Genomic DNA, 14,442 nt, shown 5'->3' with positions numbered 1-14,442 from the left:
AATATACGATGCAGTATACTCGGTTACAAAAGTATTTGTTTCTATTAATTTGGTGACAGCGTTGAGCGGTCAGCGAAGCTCGTCATGTGACTCTCGTTATGGGGTCTTGATTAAGATGTAGTTGAAAAGTATGCGATCATTTTGAATAGTAAATCGAGTTTGAGTAAGCGTCTATTCGGAAGCAAGATAGATCGATCGTGTAAGTAAAGTTTTGGGTAAGTTACTGACACAATATAGGATTAAGGAAACAGAGAGGAAGATTAAAGAGAGCACGTAAAAAGGGAAAGTTCATGTCCAGCAATGGAATAGCAATGGCTATAGATGACCAAAGTGACTTTTTTACGAGATAATTTAGCAGTCTAATGTTTATTTGGGTGTCAGTTCAGCATACGTCAAAAATTTCTTGACAAGCTGACTACAAACAATTATAACAGTACATTCTCAATTGAAAATGAAACGTTAAGACAGACAGACGCCATTCAAATGTCCCTATACAGTAATCTTCCACTACAAACATGGAGAAGATAGCAATCAAAACCGCGCTAGTAAAGTCATTCCAGTCCAAAAAAATAAGCTCAACTCATTTTTCATACAAATATGAAACTTAACTGAAAAGCATAAAGACTATATTTCAGTAAGTCTCATGTGTTTAATATGCAGTATACACGATATATTATCTTGTATACACTTTTGTGCACGACTGCACCGGTAAGTCCAGCTCACTAAGTCAGTGTATTTTGTTTTATTATTTACACGACGTTCTCGAACAGCGAGCGTGCCAAACACACGCACAAACAAATAATATTTTTATTTTATTTCATTTTTGTATCTGTGCAGTTGAAAATGTTTTTTAAGATTTTATTTTTGGTGTTAGCTGCCAGTTTGGCTGTTAGCGATGGTGAGTTTTTAATAGTTTATTAATTCTTAATTGTTTTTGTTAATTTTGTAGTCCTAAATAAAATTTAGGGCCGTGATTGTGTATAATAATTAATACTTTCTGTCCCAGTATTTCTTTTTTCTAAAATTACTGTCTCTAGTAATGGGCACGTTCTCATATTTTAAAGTGAAAAAAGTTTATTTTAGCTCAAATTAACCTTAACTATTGTAGCTTATAAAACTTTGCAATTCTAATAAAATAATAAAGATTGAGAGGTAGATAATGCCTTGCGACATTAAGTCCGCCTTACCACAAATACCACAATTGTACATTAAAGTTTAAAAAATAAATAAAAAATTGAATAAGAAACGTTAATAAAAAATTGTATAAAAATTTAGAAATTATACTATTACCCCGAAGCTGAGACGACCCCAAACAATAAACGACATTTTCAATTATTTAATGATTTACTTATTAAAAAAAAAAACTATTTACCTAATCATAATGCCTTGTAACCATGAAATGCGATCTCAATAGGTGTTCAGCCCACAAATTACGACATAAGCAGGAATCAGCTGGGCGGTAAGTTTACCATAGGATACCGTAACCATCGCACCGAGCTTGGTCATACCATGGTAATCATGTCATTACCGGTGTCATTACTTGTCATAGTGATATTAAATAAGTTATACATATGCATAGGTTTGTGGACTATCATTAAATAAGACTGCATGATTCATTTGCCAACTTAGATGTTAATGGTTTTATTATAACTAGTAAGGATGTAAGACATGTAAGTGAATAAAAATAAACTATTGAGATTTTGCTGATTTATCAAAACCTACTTATATATTTCGGATTCAGCAATAGTTTTCCGAAATCGGTAAATGTTCAAATTAAAAACGTCGCAAAGAATCTTTCGTAGGTCGCCTTGTAATAAAATGAGAATTTCTTGAAACGAAGAAAACGTTTGAAATTTACAAAAAAAAAGCTTTCTGATGTTTACATAATATTAATGTGTTTTCTAAATTGATATGCTTTGTAACACCAAGTAGGTATATCTTATAGCCCTACTTAAATTTAATTTAAAGTGCACACGAGAAATAATTTAGAGATTTGCTTCAGATTTAAAAAAAAAACATCGTTGTTACTATAATAATAACTAATTGCGTGTTTGTTTACTATTATTTACATTACATTCAATATCTATAGTAAGAGGTGGACAATCATTTCTGTATTCAATGAGAAGATAACTCAATACGTTCATTGTCAAGATTGTATAAAGGGTGAAATAGGCAGTTAGCAGTAGAAAAGTAAACTAAATCGTAAACTACAATAGCATTTGTTCTATTTACGAAATACAGACTAGCCGTGTTTAAATATAGCTTCGTTTAAGAATTAAGAATTTACAAATACTGCGCACAAAATGATGTCCACGTCCTCGTCTTGGCCTTTTCCTAACTATGTTGGGTTTGGCTTTCAGTCTAAACGAATTCAGCTTAGTACTAGTGTGTTACAAGGAGCGACTGTCTATCTGACCTTCTCAACCCAGTACCCCGGGCAACATGATACCCCTTAAACTGGTTGTCAGACTTCGTAGCTTCTGCCTACCCCTGTCTAGCCGTGACCCATATTTAAGCGAGCCTTCCGAACCACTGAGGAACTACGGATCAACCTTATAAGCATAGTTTAACGAGTGATCAATCAACTTGTGCAGTTGTAGCTTAGGCATGAGCTCCTCAAAATGATGCCCACGCAGGGTTCGAAACCAAAGCGCGTATCCGATCGAATAAGTGTCTATCATTTTACTCACTACTGCACAGAGGAAAATTAACACCGTAAATCTGCTATATTTGAATAACAGTACTTAGGTACATACATACTATTTGGAAAATCATATAAGTATTTAGGTAGTAGGTAATCAACCACTTACTTGAAACTGTTATTTGTTCCGCTAGATTAAAAAATCGTTATGGGAAAATCTGTTTTTTCTTTTTCCGTCCACTCAAGACTAAGTGACTAAGTAAATTATATATTTAGTTAATCGTATAGGTATAAAACTTAGTTTAAAGTTTGCGAATATTTTAACAAGTTGGCGAAATGTGACGAACTGTATCTACTAATTCCTAATTAATAACATCTCTACTAATCCAAAATTCGAGTAGTTATTGTGTATTACGATTTGAAAGTAATTTTTTAGTTTCTTTTTAAAATGAATATGGCACCTTCTAGTCGTAATTGACATAATAAAATTATCGTTAACATAAATGGAACAGTAAACCGATTCGTATAAAAAATACTAAAAGCAACAAAACAAACAAATATAATATTCTTATGGCCGTTTTGAATATTCTATCTAGGCATAGACAGATTTGGATACTAGTGGTATATTTATGCCATGACTTTGCGGATATTAAGAAAAAACTTGCAGCAAAAATCATATATTAACCAAGTAGATATTCTAATTCTAAAAACTATATGAAACTGTATAAAATATGTAACGTGTTACCAGCGCATGAAAAAGTAAAATATTTGTTATTAGTTGAACATTATAGAAACTCAGAGTTTAAAATACCAAGAGACACATACTGTATGCTCAGAAAAGATGTTAGAAATAAGTATATACAACCTACTGCAGGAAACTATTACGGTGAAAGGACGCATAAATATATTATACCACGACTGTTTAACAATATTACAATTGAAGAAGAGCATATATCTAAGAATGTATTTAAAAATAAAGTAAAGCAACTACTACTACATTCATTCGATGAAAAAGTAAACATGTAAGCTGCATAGATTAATATAATCAGGGCTGCCATAACACTCAAGGAACACATGTAATTTAAAGAGATTGATTTGATATATCATCTATACGTTTATTTGAAGATATTTAAGTTTTAAGATTAAGTGAGAGCTCAGTATTCGCCAACAAACTGTCATGCAGTTTGGCGAATTAGTTTGTATTAAAAAAAATGTATCACTTTTGTTCAATAAATAAAAAAAAAAAAAAAAAACATTTTCAACCACCGTTAAATACACAGATATAAAGTACCTAAATCGTTTCTACAATGCTGTAAACAACATAAATGATAGATAAGGTCAAGTTTTTTAGAATAAAAAGAAAGTCGTAGTGTTCAACGGAAAATTTAATAAATGCCGAAACCCGTAGTGAAAACGGGATAAAAATCAGGATAATCTGTATTTATACTCTTCTAGGTTTAAAAACAAGTTTATTAATGTTTACCACCCAGTTTTAAATACGATCTTTTCAGGAGAAATAAAGAAAACGTAAACTTAAAAGTCAAATACGAATAAATTATTTACTGATGTATAGCTTCACAAGTAATTGTTTAAGTAGGTACTTAGGTTTTAAAAAACCATTATAAGAGTTACACAATTATTTAAGAAAGAAACATATTCACAAAATAACTAACGGTTGATGTACTCACCTTTCTGTATTTTTTCACAATTTGGTCACTTATAAAGATTACTATTATAACCAACAACGCATCACTAACTTGATACATCGATATAAAAATAACCGAAACACCAAGACTTCAAATTTAAACAAGGATTGGAATAATTATATTGAAATTGAAAGTTTCGCCCGCGCAAACATCGTGACTGACACTTAATTTTTTTGACGTTTTCGGGAACGCCTACCATAGACTAAACTGCATGTTTTTACACCATGGTAGAATTCATGAATTCCACCGTCGTCAAATAATTATTCAAAATGCGCTTTTTAGTATGACTGATTTTCCAACCTTTGACTACAATGACCGATACTTATTATCCAAATATGACATCACACATCTTTTGAACAAAACTTGCTCTAAAAAAACAAACAATAACGAATGCCTTATAGCACATTATTGTCGTTTTTGCCGAAAACTTATGTGTCATCTTCATCACAAAGCGTCACGCTAAACAAACGTTAATTAAGTACCTAGACTAATTACCAAAAATAAGGAAACGCACAAGGTCGAGTGTCAATCTTTAATGTTAGATTAAATTGTTATAAAACCAAGAAACAATTAACTTTACGTATAAGATGTATATCTATTTCACATTAAAACAATTCGTAATAATATCATTATCAAATATTCGCTTCCTATGGTTGAGGGCGACTTGTGCTCAAATGCATGTTTTATCAAGGTTTTATTTTATAACTATTGTGTAGCGTGTGAATGAACTAAACATTAAAAGTTATATTAACATACTCGTAATTGAAACAACACAGTTTATCTCATAATAATAACACCATTGATAGCGTAATATTAAAACAATTAGGGACTTACTTTACCCTTACATTTCTTACGGTTGTCTTTTACCACAAAATTGATAAAAAAGGGTTATTCGACAGAAATTCGGTGTAGGTACTGACAGCAAGAAAATCTACCAACCTAGAAAATATTTATGCCAATCACTTCCTTAAACATAGATTTTGTGCTTACATTTATGTATGAAGTTTTTGTTCCTCTCCAACACGACGACAAATTACTATCATCACAAATATTAATTAATCAACAAATTATACCACAGCAAAACAGTAACTAATTGCTCATCTGGCTCACAATCCATCGGTCGGGCTCAATCCACCGCACATGAAAGGTAACATTCACAACTAACACTCATTGCACATTGCACCATCATTCACCTACAGGTTTCGGAATAAGAGAAATGCTGGACTATTTGTTAGGAGGCAACTACGGCAACTACCCATATCCGAGCGGACCGGGATACTACCCGGGGGGACAATACGGCGGGCAGTACGGCCCTGGGCATTATGGCCCGGGCCACTATGGACCCGCGGGACCGCCTGGCGCCCACGCTGGATGCCCACTCTGTGATTCCTCAGTCTACAGCTACTGCTACCACAAGCAAACACATGACTCGTGCTGCTGCAGTTCAGTTTGTGAGTATCATCAGAAAATTTAGTAAATTATTTAGCAGCCTCGGTTACACATACGACGGTTTTACATAAGGCGGTGAGCACCTACTACTATTCTCCTAATGACAATGGTCAAACGAAAACTCTTCTCGAAATCATAAGTATAAAAATAACTCTTTTGTTAAAATAACCTTTGGCCGTCGTAGATGCCCAACCACATCAAAAAGTTCTCTAAAAAGGCCTCTGCACTGCATTATGGACCTGTGTCGCCGTGTACGCCTTGAAAAAGGACCGCGTTTCTTGCCATAAGTTTTCACGTGAATTAAAACAAAACTAATCGATATTTGTAATAAGTGTAGCAGTTTTGACAAATTGAGTTCACTTCAAAGAAAAGAAAGGTACTTGGACTTTTCGTGTTTGTTTTGTTGGTATTAACCTCAAAATCCACGTTTCCAGTCAACCCATACAACTGCGGCAAGACCGACTGCAAGTTCCTGTACGCGAACTCTTGCGAAGAACACCAGCTGATCACTAACTGTTGCTGCGTCGACCTCTACAAGAACAACCCGAACGACGTCCCAGTCGCTGCTGTCGTCGCATAATAACTTATGAAGTATAGAAATAAGAGCTATTATAAGGTGAACCGCAAGGTTTTCTTTCTGATTGCATCAAACTGACCATAAATTATTAGATATTGTAATATTTTCCATTGAATTTCATGTTTGTAGCGATGTCTAGTCCGTCTATAATAGTTAAATTGAGTCTGCATGTTACATCTATTTTCTAACTTTAATGAATGAGTTGAGATAGTATTTAGGTTCATAACATTTTAAAAACTTAACCAATTACCTAGTTCGGCTCACTGTTTCAGATAGCCACTTACCTAAGCAATTATTTTAATCTAAGACATTAGTTTGATGCAACAGGATATAGAACATAATTTTATTCTATTATAATATAGTTTTTAAGTTATTCGTTCATTAACTCCATCATTCATTGAAACATTGAAGTACATTATATCTTCTATTAAAATGTGGTTATTTTTTTTTCAAATCATTGTATAATCCTAAACACTTCAGATTTTGAAAGTAGTACAATTACCGTCCTCTCAGCCGTCCCCTGTACTTGTAAAGACTTCATTTAGCCACCTATCAATATGTACAAAAGTATGTAGCAAGAATTCTGAAAATGGGACTTGTGTAGAAGCCAGTCGCTGATATGCTGAGTATAGTGCGCCATCTCCATTGCTGCTGCAACACCTCATAGCTCTATGACTATGAGGTTCTTATAACGTTAAATGATCAATCAGAATTTAACAAATGCGAGAGGTAAAGGTAGGATATAAATAAAACAACATATTTCTTATAGGTACTTATTCATGAATGCACCACAAATATTCGTACACCATGTACGGTCGCTAAACCGTAGAAAATAGTAATAATGCCACTGTGTGGCGACATTGGCATCGGTTGTTGAACATCAACTTATACAATGAAGTGCTCTCACACCTAACAGATTGTTGATGGCAGTTTTAAACGTATCTGTTATGAAATGAACCCCACGAAGGTAAGAAGTACCTTATATATCATTTCTACTAATTATATATCAATTTTGGGCCAGTCTATGAAACTATATGAAAGCTAGCAAAAATTGCTCGTTTGCTGTAGATCTCGATGAAGATTAAACTCTTCTTTTTAACATCAACGGCGTGTCGTAATCTGCCAGAAAATATTTAAGAAGGGTGAAACTAACTCTTCATTTCATAGGGTCCATTTTGCAACGCTATATTATTAATCATACGGCATTTGCACTTTTAAATTGGGGCGCATTTCTTGAGCAATTTTATAAGAGTCCCAGAGCACAGTAAGAAACGTAAATTGATTCAAAGTATAGTGAATTTTTATAGTATCACCGTCTGACTAGATCTTTTACAATCTCACTGCTAATATTCACTTTGGTTGCTTAGAAACAAATTATTACAGATATTTAAATCGATGTTCTACCGATCAGCCCTACATATTAGTCCTTATATATTTACGATACACAATATAAAAATAATATCATGCCTGTCATGTGAAACCTATCTCTAACACGGGCTTACAATACATGCTTGTGAAGTTTTGTGAATAGCAATAAGATTTAAAGGTTACATTCCTATGCTAACAACCATGTACATCATACATATAATTACACTTACGGACACTGGGTTAAGTAAGCTATATACTTTAGACATAAATTGCAGTAATCTTGTTTGGTTAGGGTTACAAAGTAATGCGCTTAAACAATAATTCAAAACTGCCATTAACATGTATACAAGTTTAGTAATACGGTGTTTTATGAAATTCTATAATAGTCCCCGCGCTCCAGCGGGCTTAGCAGTATCTTTAGGCGGTCATACAAACGTGAGACACTAACTTAATTCATAAACGTCGTCAAATCTTCTCAACTCACTTTATTCGAGCTGTCAATTACAACAAAAATACTGAAAGGTACAATCGTCTATTTATTAAATACCTAGCCGATTTCTTGTCGATTAAGTTTAACTACATTACTTTGTTGACTATTTATTTGTAGATTAAATTGAAGTATTAACCTAATTAACAATCTTTTGTATCGGATTTTACAAAAGTATAGAAAAAGGAACATGTTGCTGGCAACTTCAGGCAGAGCTAGCTGGTCTAGCTATTACAAGGAGCAGGCATTCACCGCGAGCTATGTCTTGTTCCAATTACTTATAGCCACTTATCCACCGATATAAATGAGAACTAAAAAATATCACACGACAAAAATTATAAAATAATGGAAAATGAACGAATCCAAATAAAGTGAGTCGAAACTACTTATTGTTTAATTAATTAAAAATTACACAGCGACCATATTTCCTTAAAACATATTCTTGTTACAAAATTCGTTTACTATTACCAGCCTTCGGACATTGTTACACTTGCCCTTTACACAAAGCGACAAAGAAACAATATTCAAACATTTATCTTCACTGATACTGTCTTATTACTTAATGGTCAAGAATATCATGGAATTTTAGTTAATTCAAACACCACATGTGTCTTGCTTTGCAGATGTGTGTGTTGTACAAGTGAAACTAGTCAGGTCAAAATGTTCTAACGAATGTTATACATTACAAGAGATAAGAATTATATGTTAAAAAATATAGAATGTCTATCTCCTACAAAAATATTAAATCTTAAATGTATTTTAGATATAACAAAAATCACACGAGTTAGGGCTATTAAGCACTGACCAGATCCTACTCCGTACAAAACGATTGATAAAATTTAACAGTATTTTATCAGTTTTGCAAAAACTAACATTCTGAAGCGGTAATTCTGGAATTTTATGAAAAAGGAGCCGTTTTCCAATCACATTATCGTACCTTAGCATGCAGGCTATGCAACTCCATATGGTAGTACAGTATTGGTGCAGTAAAACAGTAGTATTCGTAACGGGGGCTGTGTTTGTCGGTGAAGGCTGGTCGGGCGGCCCAAGGAGGTCTATTCAGCGCATCCTGTAGTGATTCTTCTCCCGAACTTGACACAGTTCGCCTTTAAAGTCGATCTCGATTTCGAAATCAAGATCGCGATTATTCCGCGCGTTTTGACGCATTGAGAATGTGCCCGTGATCTCTTCGAACTTCTTTACCTGTGGTCAAACACGCAAAGTTTAAGTACATGATGAGCTGAATTGATTTATTGTAAAAAGATTCTCTCATAATTATATGAACCGTCAATATCAAATCTGATTTCATGAATACTTCACGCTTTATAGTAAATGCATGAACCTATAAAATCGCGTACTATATGTTCAAAAATAAAACTTACAGTCATGTAATCATCGAAGTAGAAGACGGTCTGCTTCCAGTGCGTGTAGGGCGCTTCGGGGGCGGTGCTGAACCCGAGCCGCTTGTGCGACTTCGTGAACTCCACGTTGAAGAACGTCACTAGTGCTTGGATAAAGTCGTTGCGACGGACCTGAGTGGACACAAATGCGAAATGAATCGAAAGCCATTTATTCAGAAAATTACGCTGAAACAGTACTAGGACAAGCTAGAGATATATTAACTAAACCAAAAAGATAAGTTTCTTACCTGTAGATGGAACTTAGATTCAAAGTTAAGATCTTCTTTCTTGACTGTGTATAAGTCTATTTCTTTTAGTAAACACGAATTGGTCACCACCTGAAATTAAAACAAATTCATTTAGACAATCTATTGATTCGTGAATCGTGACATTGATTCGCGATTCTAAGTGCATTACACTCAAAAATACATCTGCTGAAAACAACTACGAGTGGTATTTCTAACTTTATTCAGTTTTACAAATACTTCCATTACTTGTGCAAATGATAAAATGTCATAATTTGACGAGTCGGTTATGCTCAATTATGAATTTTCAAGTAAAACACTCATCGATTTAGGGTCACACCCGGAAAGTTTGAACTTTAAAGAACAGGCATAGGCCTAATTTTACATTGATAACCGACATCAAAGGTACCTTCTCAAATATACCTATGATAATATAATATATGTTTACCTGTTTAGCATCAACGACATCGACGAGCGGCTCGGAGATGGCCACCTTCCTGATGGAGGACATGTCGAAACCGTACACGTTGTCCCACCAGTTGATCTTCTCGTCCTTGTACTGACGGTCCTCGATGCCGCAGATGAACAGTGTGCATCTGTTGGTGTGATATATCTTGTTACGTTTTGGTTTTGAAGATACATTTATAAACAGCGAAGGTCAATTTTGTAAAGGAACCGAATGGACATTTTCGACCAGGGACATCATTTAAAATTACTGAATTCGTCTGGAACTATGTAAGTCTGGTTGTATTAAATGAAGTGTGGAATTTAATAAGAGAAGTAGCTGTGCATTTTCTATAGTAAAGAGTTACAATAATATTAAAGGGCATATCTCTGTGGGACACCTTAAAAGCGAAGCTATATCAATAAATGATATCAACTGATCTTAATAAATATAGAAGGACTAAATGTTATCAAAAGCCGTTTAATTCAAAATTTTCCCGGGCCAAACGAAACTGGTAATTCGATGCCAATTTACTGAATTAGCGGAAGTTAAGTATTCAGGTAAGTCCACTAAAAACATTCCACGAAATGTAATGGTGGGACTTTATATTTTCGTTAACAAAAAAAATTACGCAAAAACTAAGACTGTTGTTACGAAGTCTGAAAAATCGAAACATTGGCAAAAGAATATGTCATCATTAATGAATCTGATTCATGTTAGCTTTTAAAAGATGTATAGAAAGTCTTAACTGTTTTGAAATTCGCTACTCTTTAAAGAATCAAGTAATTGTGTAAGTAGGACAAACTTTACAATATAAATTGAACAACTAAGCCGCGCGTCAGTCCAATCAATAAAGGCTAGCTATTTATAGACTTCAATTTTGTAACTTTAAATAAAACGCTGTACAAACTAAAAAGTTACGTATTTAAGATTTTAATGACTAACAGTTTTTCTTTATTTATAAGTTAGTGATATTTCAACCATCTAACTTTGAAATAAGAGTTTCAGAGTTTTTCGACAAAAATGTTTTATATGCTATAGAAAGAGGAGCACAGTAATTAGATATTTGATAAAATGCTTAAATGCATGGCAACACAAGGTCTGATGACTTTGTAGGCGACTCTAGCTTCAACTTCATGTACAAATACTATGCTAGTCTTTAGTACTTTAGAACAAAACAAATAATACACTCATTAAAGATTCTTACCTGTCAGGGAAGAGTATGCCGTTGGTGTTCAGCCATTTGTCCCTAGCGTACAGCACTGTGTCCAGCATGCTCTCGTAGAAGAGACAGTAGCCCATCCACTCTGATATGATGATGTCCACCTTCTCAACTGGCAACTCAACTTCTTCAACCTGGTGTATAATATGGTAATGTTAAAAATACTGGTCATGGATAGTACAAAAATGTGATGCATGATTTTCTTATACTTCAAAAAGAACATAAAGTCAAAGATTTTGAAACTCATTCAGAAATTGTTTACTGCAAATAACAAATTGGACTCTTAATTTTGTGGGACAGCAAAAGAGTTAACAGACCTTACATGAACTAATATTTATTTCAGACCTCATTTCTACAATCTTATACTTGTGTGTTGTGCCAAAACATCTCAAAACTTACTATTGTTACATTAATAGTACAAAGTCAAATAATTCCTTACCTTGCCTTTAACAATCTCAATGACGTCACTGAGTTTGTTAGCCTCTATAATCTTGCGAGCGTAGTCCACTATGTTGGAGCACTCTACTGCAATGACTTTGGTGGCACCAGCCTTGGCTGCAAACATTGACAGGATGCCTGTGCCACAACCAATGTCTAGCACTGTCTGTTAAAAGAAAATATGTTTTCTTAGTAAGATTATGTTATAAAAATAAGTAGTTAAGCAAAGAAAGAGTTTAATGTATTTATTGTCAGTGTGATTAACAACTTCTAAGTCCTTTATACATAAAGTGAGGTACTAATATTTTAACTTTCATGAGGCATATTCATACATGAACTAGTCAAGTGATTCCAGAAAATATGCAACCAACAATGGTACTATAACATTTTAGTACATTTATTATTTTTATTAGCACATATTGGTGGGGAGACTGAACCCCAAATAATGGGAACAGGTTTTTAATACAAAGATCTTTGTTGTGCTTATTTAAATGCCTTAAGTATGACCAACAGGAAAATAATTATGTATTATGCACACACATTTTAACAATTCCCTAACAATGGTATTAAGTTACATGTTATTGGATCTGTACCATTGTATTTATTTTGTAATAATGCAGTACAGAGGTTATGTAGGTATAACCCTCATGGTTCAATTCATTGTTACTGAAACATGCCTAGGAAGGTTTTTTGCTCATAGCCTAAGAATATTTGCATTATAATATCCTCTTTACAACATAATATACTGTTTATAACAAATAATTTGAACCAATCTTTGGTAACCACTAACAATAAATTGACCATAAGATTTTGTAAGTGCTGTATAATAAGTATTATAACCTTCTTTTCAGAATATCTAGACCCGACAGTCAAAGAAGCAATTTTGTGAAATATTAGTATCTTAAGCACACTGATGTTAGTGTCACTGTTGAAGAGTTTAGCTAATTAACCATGGTAGGACATAATGGCATCTAAGTTACTAATCAAAATAAATAACAGACATAATTGGCAAATGTCCATGTGGGGAAACTGGTCAAGGCCATAACCATTATTAAAATTAAAGAACCAAATGCTTGTTTTAAAAATGGCGCCAAAATATTTTCAAAATGCTTTACAAAACAAAATGCTTATCAATTGAAAACTCAGCTGAAGCTTTGTTTTGTTCCTTTGGCATTAAGAACAAAACGTGTGAAAGGTTAACTGAGAACAATAAAAGTGTAAACAAAGTCGTTTTGAGGTTATAAAAATCGCGTTCAAAATGTGAGCACCCGGCCGGTAACAAAGAGATAGCGACTTGAACCTTTTTTTACCTATAGTACCCAAGGAAGTAATTAGTGAACTTATGGATACGGAATAGGTTTTTACAATAGTAAACGCAGAGATACTTACTTTACCCTTGAACAGGTGCGCATTGTGGTACATAGCATTTCTGTATGTGAGTGTGCGCACTTCGTCTTTCAGCATCTCCTCGTGAATGCCGAAGTGTGCGTAAGAGTCGAAGTAGTAGTCCCTGGAGGTCATTTCCTCCGCAGTAACATTCTTGTCAGGCCCTACACGACAAAAGGATAGTAAAAATCTATAAAACCAAAGCACGTTTCCGAAAACCCAAGCGGTTTGCTTAACCAAAACATAACTCACCATTTTCGGCTACCGGCGTCGCCGCCGCTGATGTACCTTCTTGCGCTACATCCATGCTCTCCATTTTAATTATTTGCAACTAAATATTCTACGAAAACTAAATTATTTTTTACTATAACCTGTAACTTCGCAACGCCGAATCGATCTGTCAGTATATCACTAGCGTACTTCTAAGTAAAACCACTTTGGATTAAACGTTATTTATAATAACGGCTAGAATCTTACAACTAAATTATGAGATTAGAAGAACAAAATATCACAAAATGTATCAATAGTTAAACGCAAAATGCTCGAAATCGCTCGATACGATACAACGAGCTTTTTCACGAAAATTGAAAGGCAATAAATTGTTGCCAGCATAATAATATAATTTTGTTGGTGCTATAAAAATGTATGCTTGTTTTACCATTACGAATTCGATTTTTAATGCTATTATATTAGTGGAATATTACCTCTTAAGTTTCAAAGTTGTTTTGCAGCAGCTCTGATATTATGATTTTATAGAATACGCTATAGACAAAAAAAAATCAAATTACTATCTAATTTATTAGTACTAGCAACACGCCCACTGTCACCATAGACAACAATATTGAACACAGACAGTAGACTGTCGTAGTGATGCTCCGAGGACAGGGGAGTCTGTATTACTATCGATTAGTAATCAACTCGATTAATCGATACAAAATTAACAAAAAGGATTTTTTAACCGGCACACGACATAAAGTTTAAAAGCTATCCATAAATACTTACCTATTCCACACCATAACAATTATTAACCTTTGTCTGTGTTGCTAAGGTTTCAATCCTAATCACGTTATTGTAACGT

The 14,442-nt window shown here is 33.9% G+C and overlaps 2 protein-coding genes across 4 annotated transcripts; one reads left to right on the top strand and one right to left on the bottom strand.

The window, feature by feature from the left end:
• The first annotated feature begins 464 nt into the window (after positions 1 to 464).
• LOC113492474 lies at positions 465 to 6,810 on the top strand. Of its 3 annotated transcripts, none has more exons than XM_026869932.1 (4): positions 465 to 898; positions 1,415 to 1,459; positions 5,583 to 5,798; positions 6,231 to 6,810. In XM_026869932.1, exons 1-4 carry the CDS (start codon positions 844 to 846, stop codon positions 6,374 to 6,376), a joined length of 462 nt encoding a protein of 153 aa, XP_026725733.1. In that variant the 5' UTR covers positions 465 to 843; the 3' UTR covers positions 6,377 to 6,810. The 3 variants fall into 3 exon arrangements, with proteins under 3 accessions (XP_026725733.1, XP_026725732.1, XP_026725734.1); XM_026869931.1 differs by having other exon boundaries at positions 5,547 to 5,798; XM_026869933.1 differs by lacking the exon at positions 1,415 to 1,459 and having other exon boundaries at positions 466 to 898.
• Positions 6,811 to 7,132: 322 nt separating this feature from the next.
• On the bottom strand, positions 7,133 to 13,960 carry LOC113492473 (protein arginine N-methyltransferase 1). Its single transcript, XM_026869930.1, has 8 exons — positions 13,617 to 13,960; positions 13,368 to 13,528; positions 11,980 to 12,144; positions 11,526 to 11,674; positions 10,322 to 10,469; positions 9,877 to 9,966; positions 9,611 to 9,760; positions 7,133 to 9,431 (listed from the first exon to the last, which is right to left on the bottom strand). The coding sequence occupies exons 1-8, from the start codon at positions 13,678 to 13,680 to the stop codon at positions 9,288 to 9,290; spliced, it is 1,071 nt and encodes a 356-aa protein (XP_026725731.1). The 5' UTR covers positions 13,681 to 13,960; the 3' UTR covers positions 7,133 to 9,287.
• Between the last annotated feature and the right edge of the window lie 482 nt (positions 13,961 to 14,442).

This window comes from Trichoplusia ni, chromosome 4 (genome assembly GCF_003590095.1).
Source record: "Trichoplusia ni isolate ovarian cell line Hi5 chromosome 4, tn1, whole genome shotgun sequence".
Classification (NCBI taxonomy): domain Eukaryota; kingdom Metazoa; phylum Arthropoda; class Insecta; order Lepidoptera; family Noctuidae; genus Trichoplusia; species Trichoplusia ni.
This window is presented reverse-complemented; position numbering and strand designations above follow the sequence as displayed.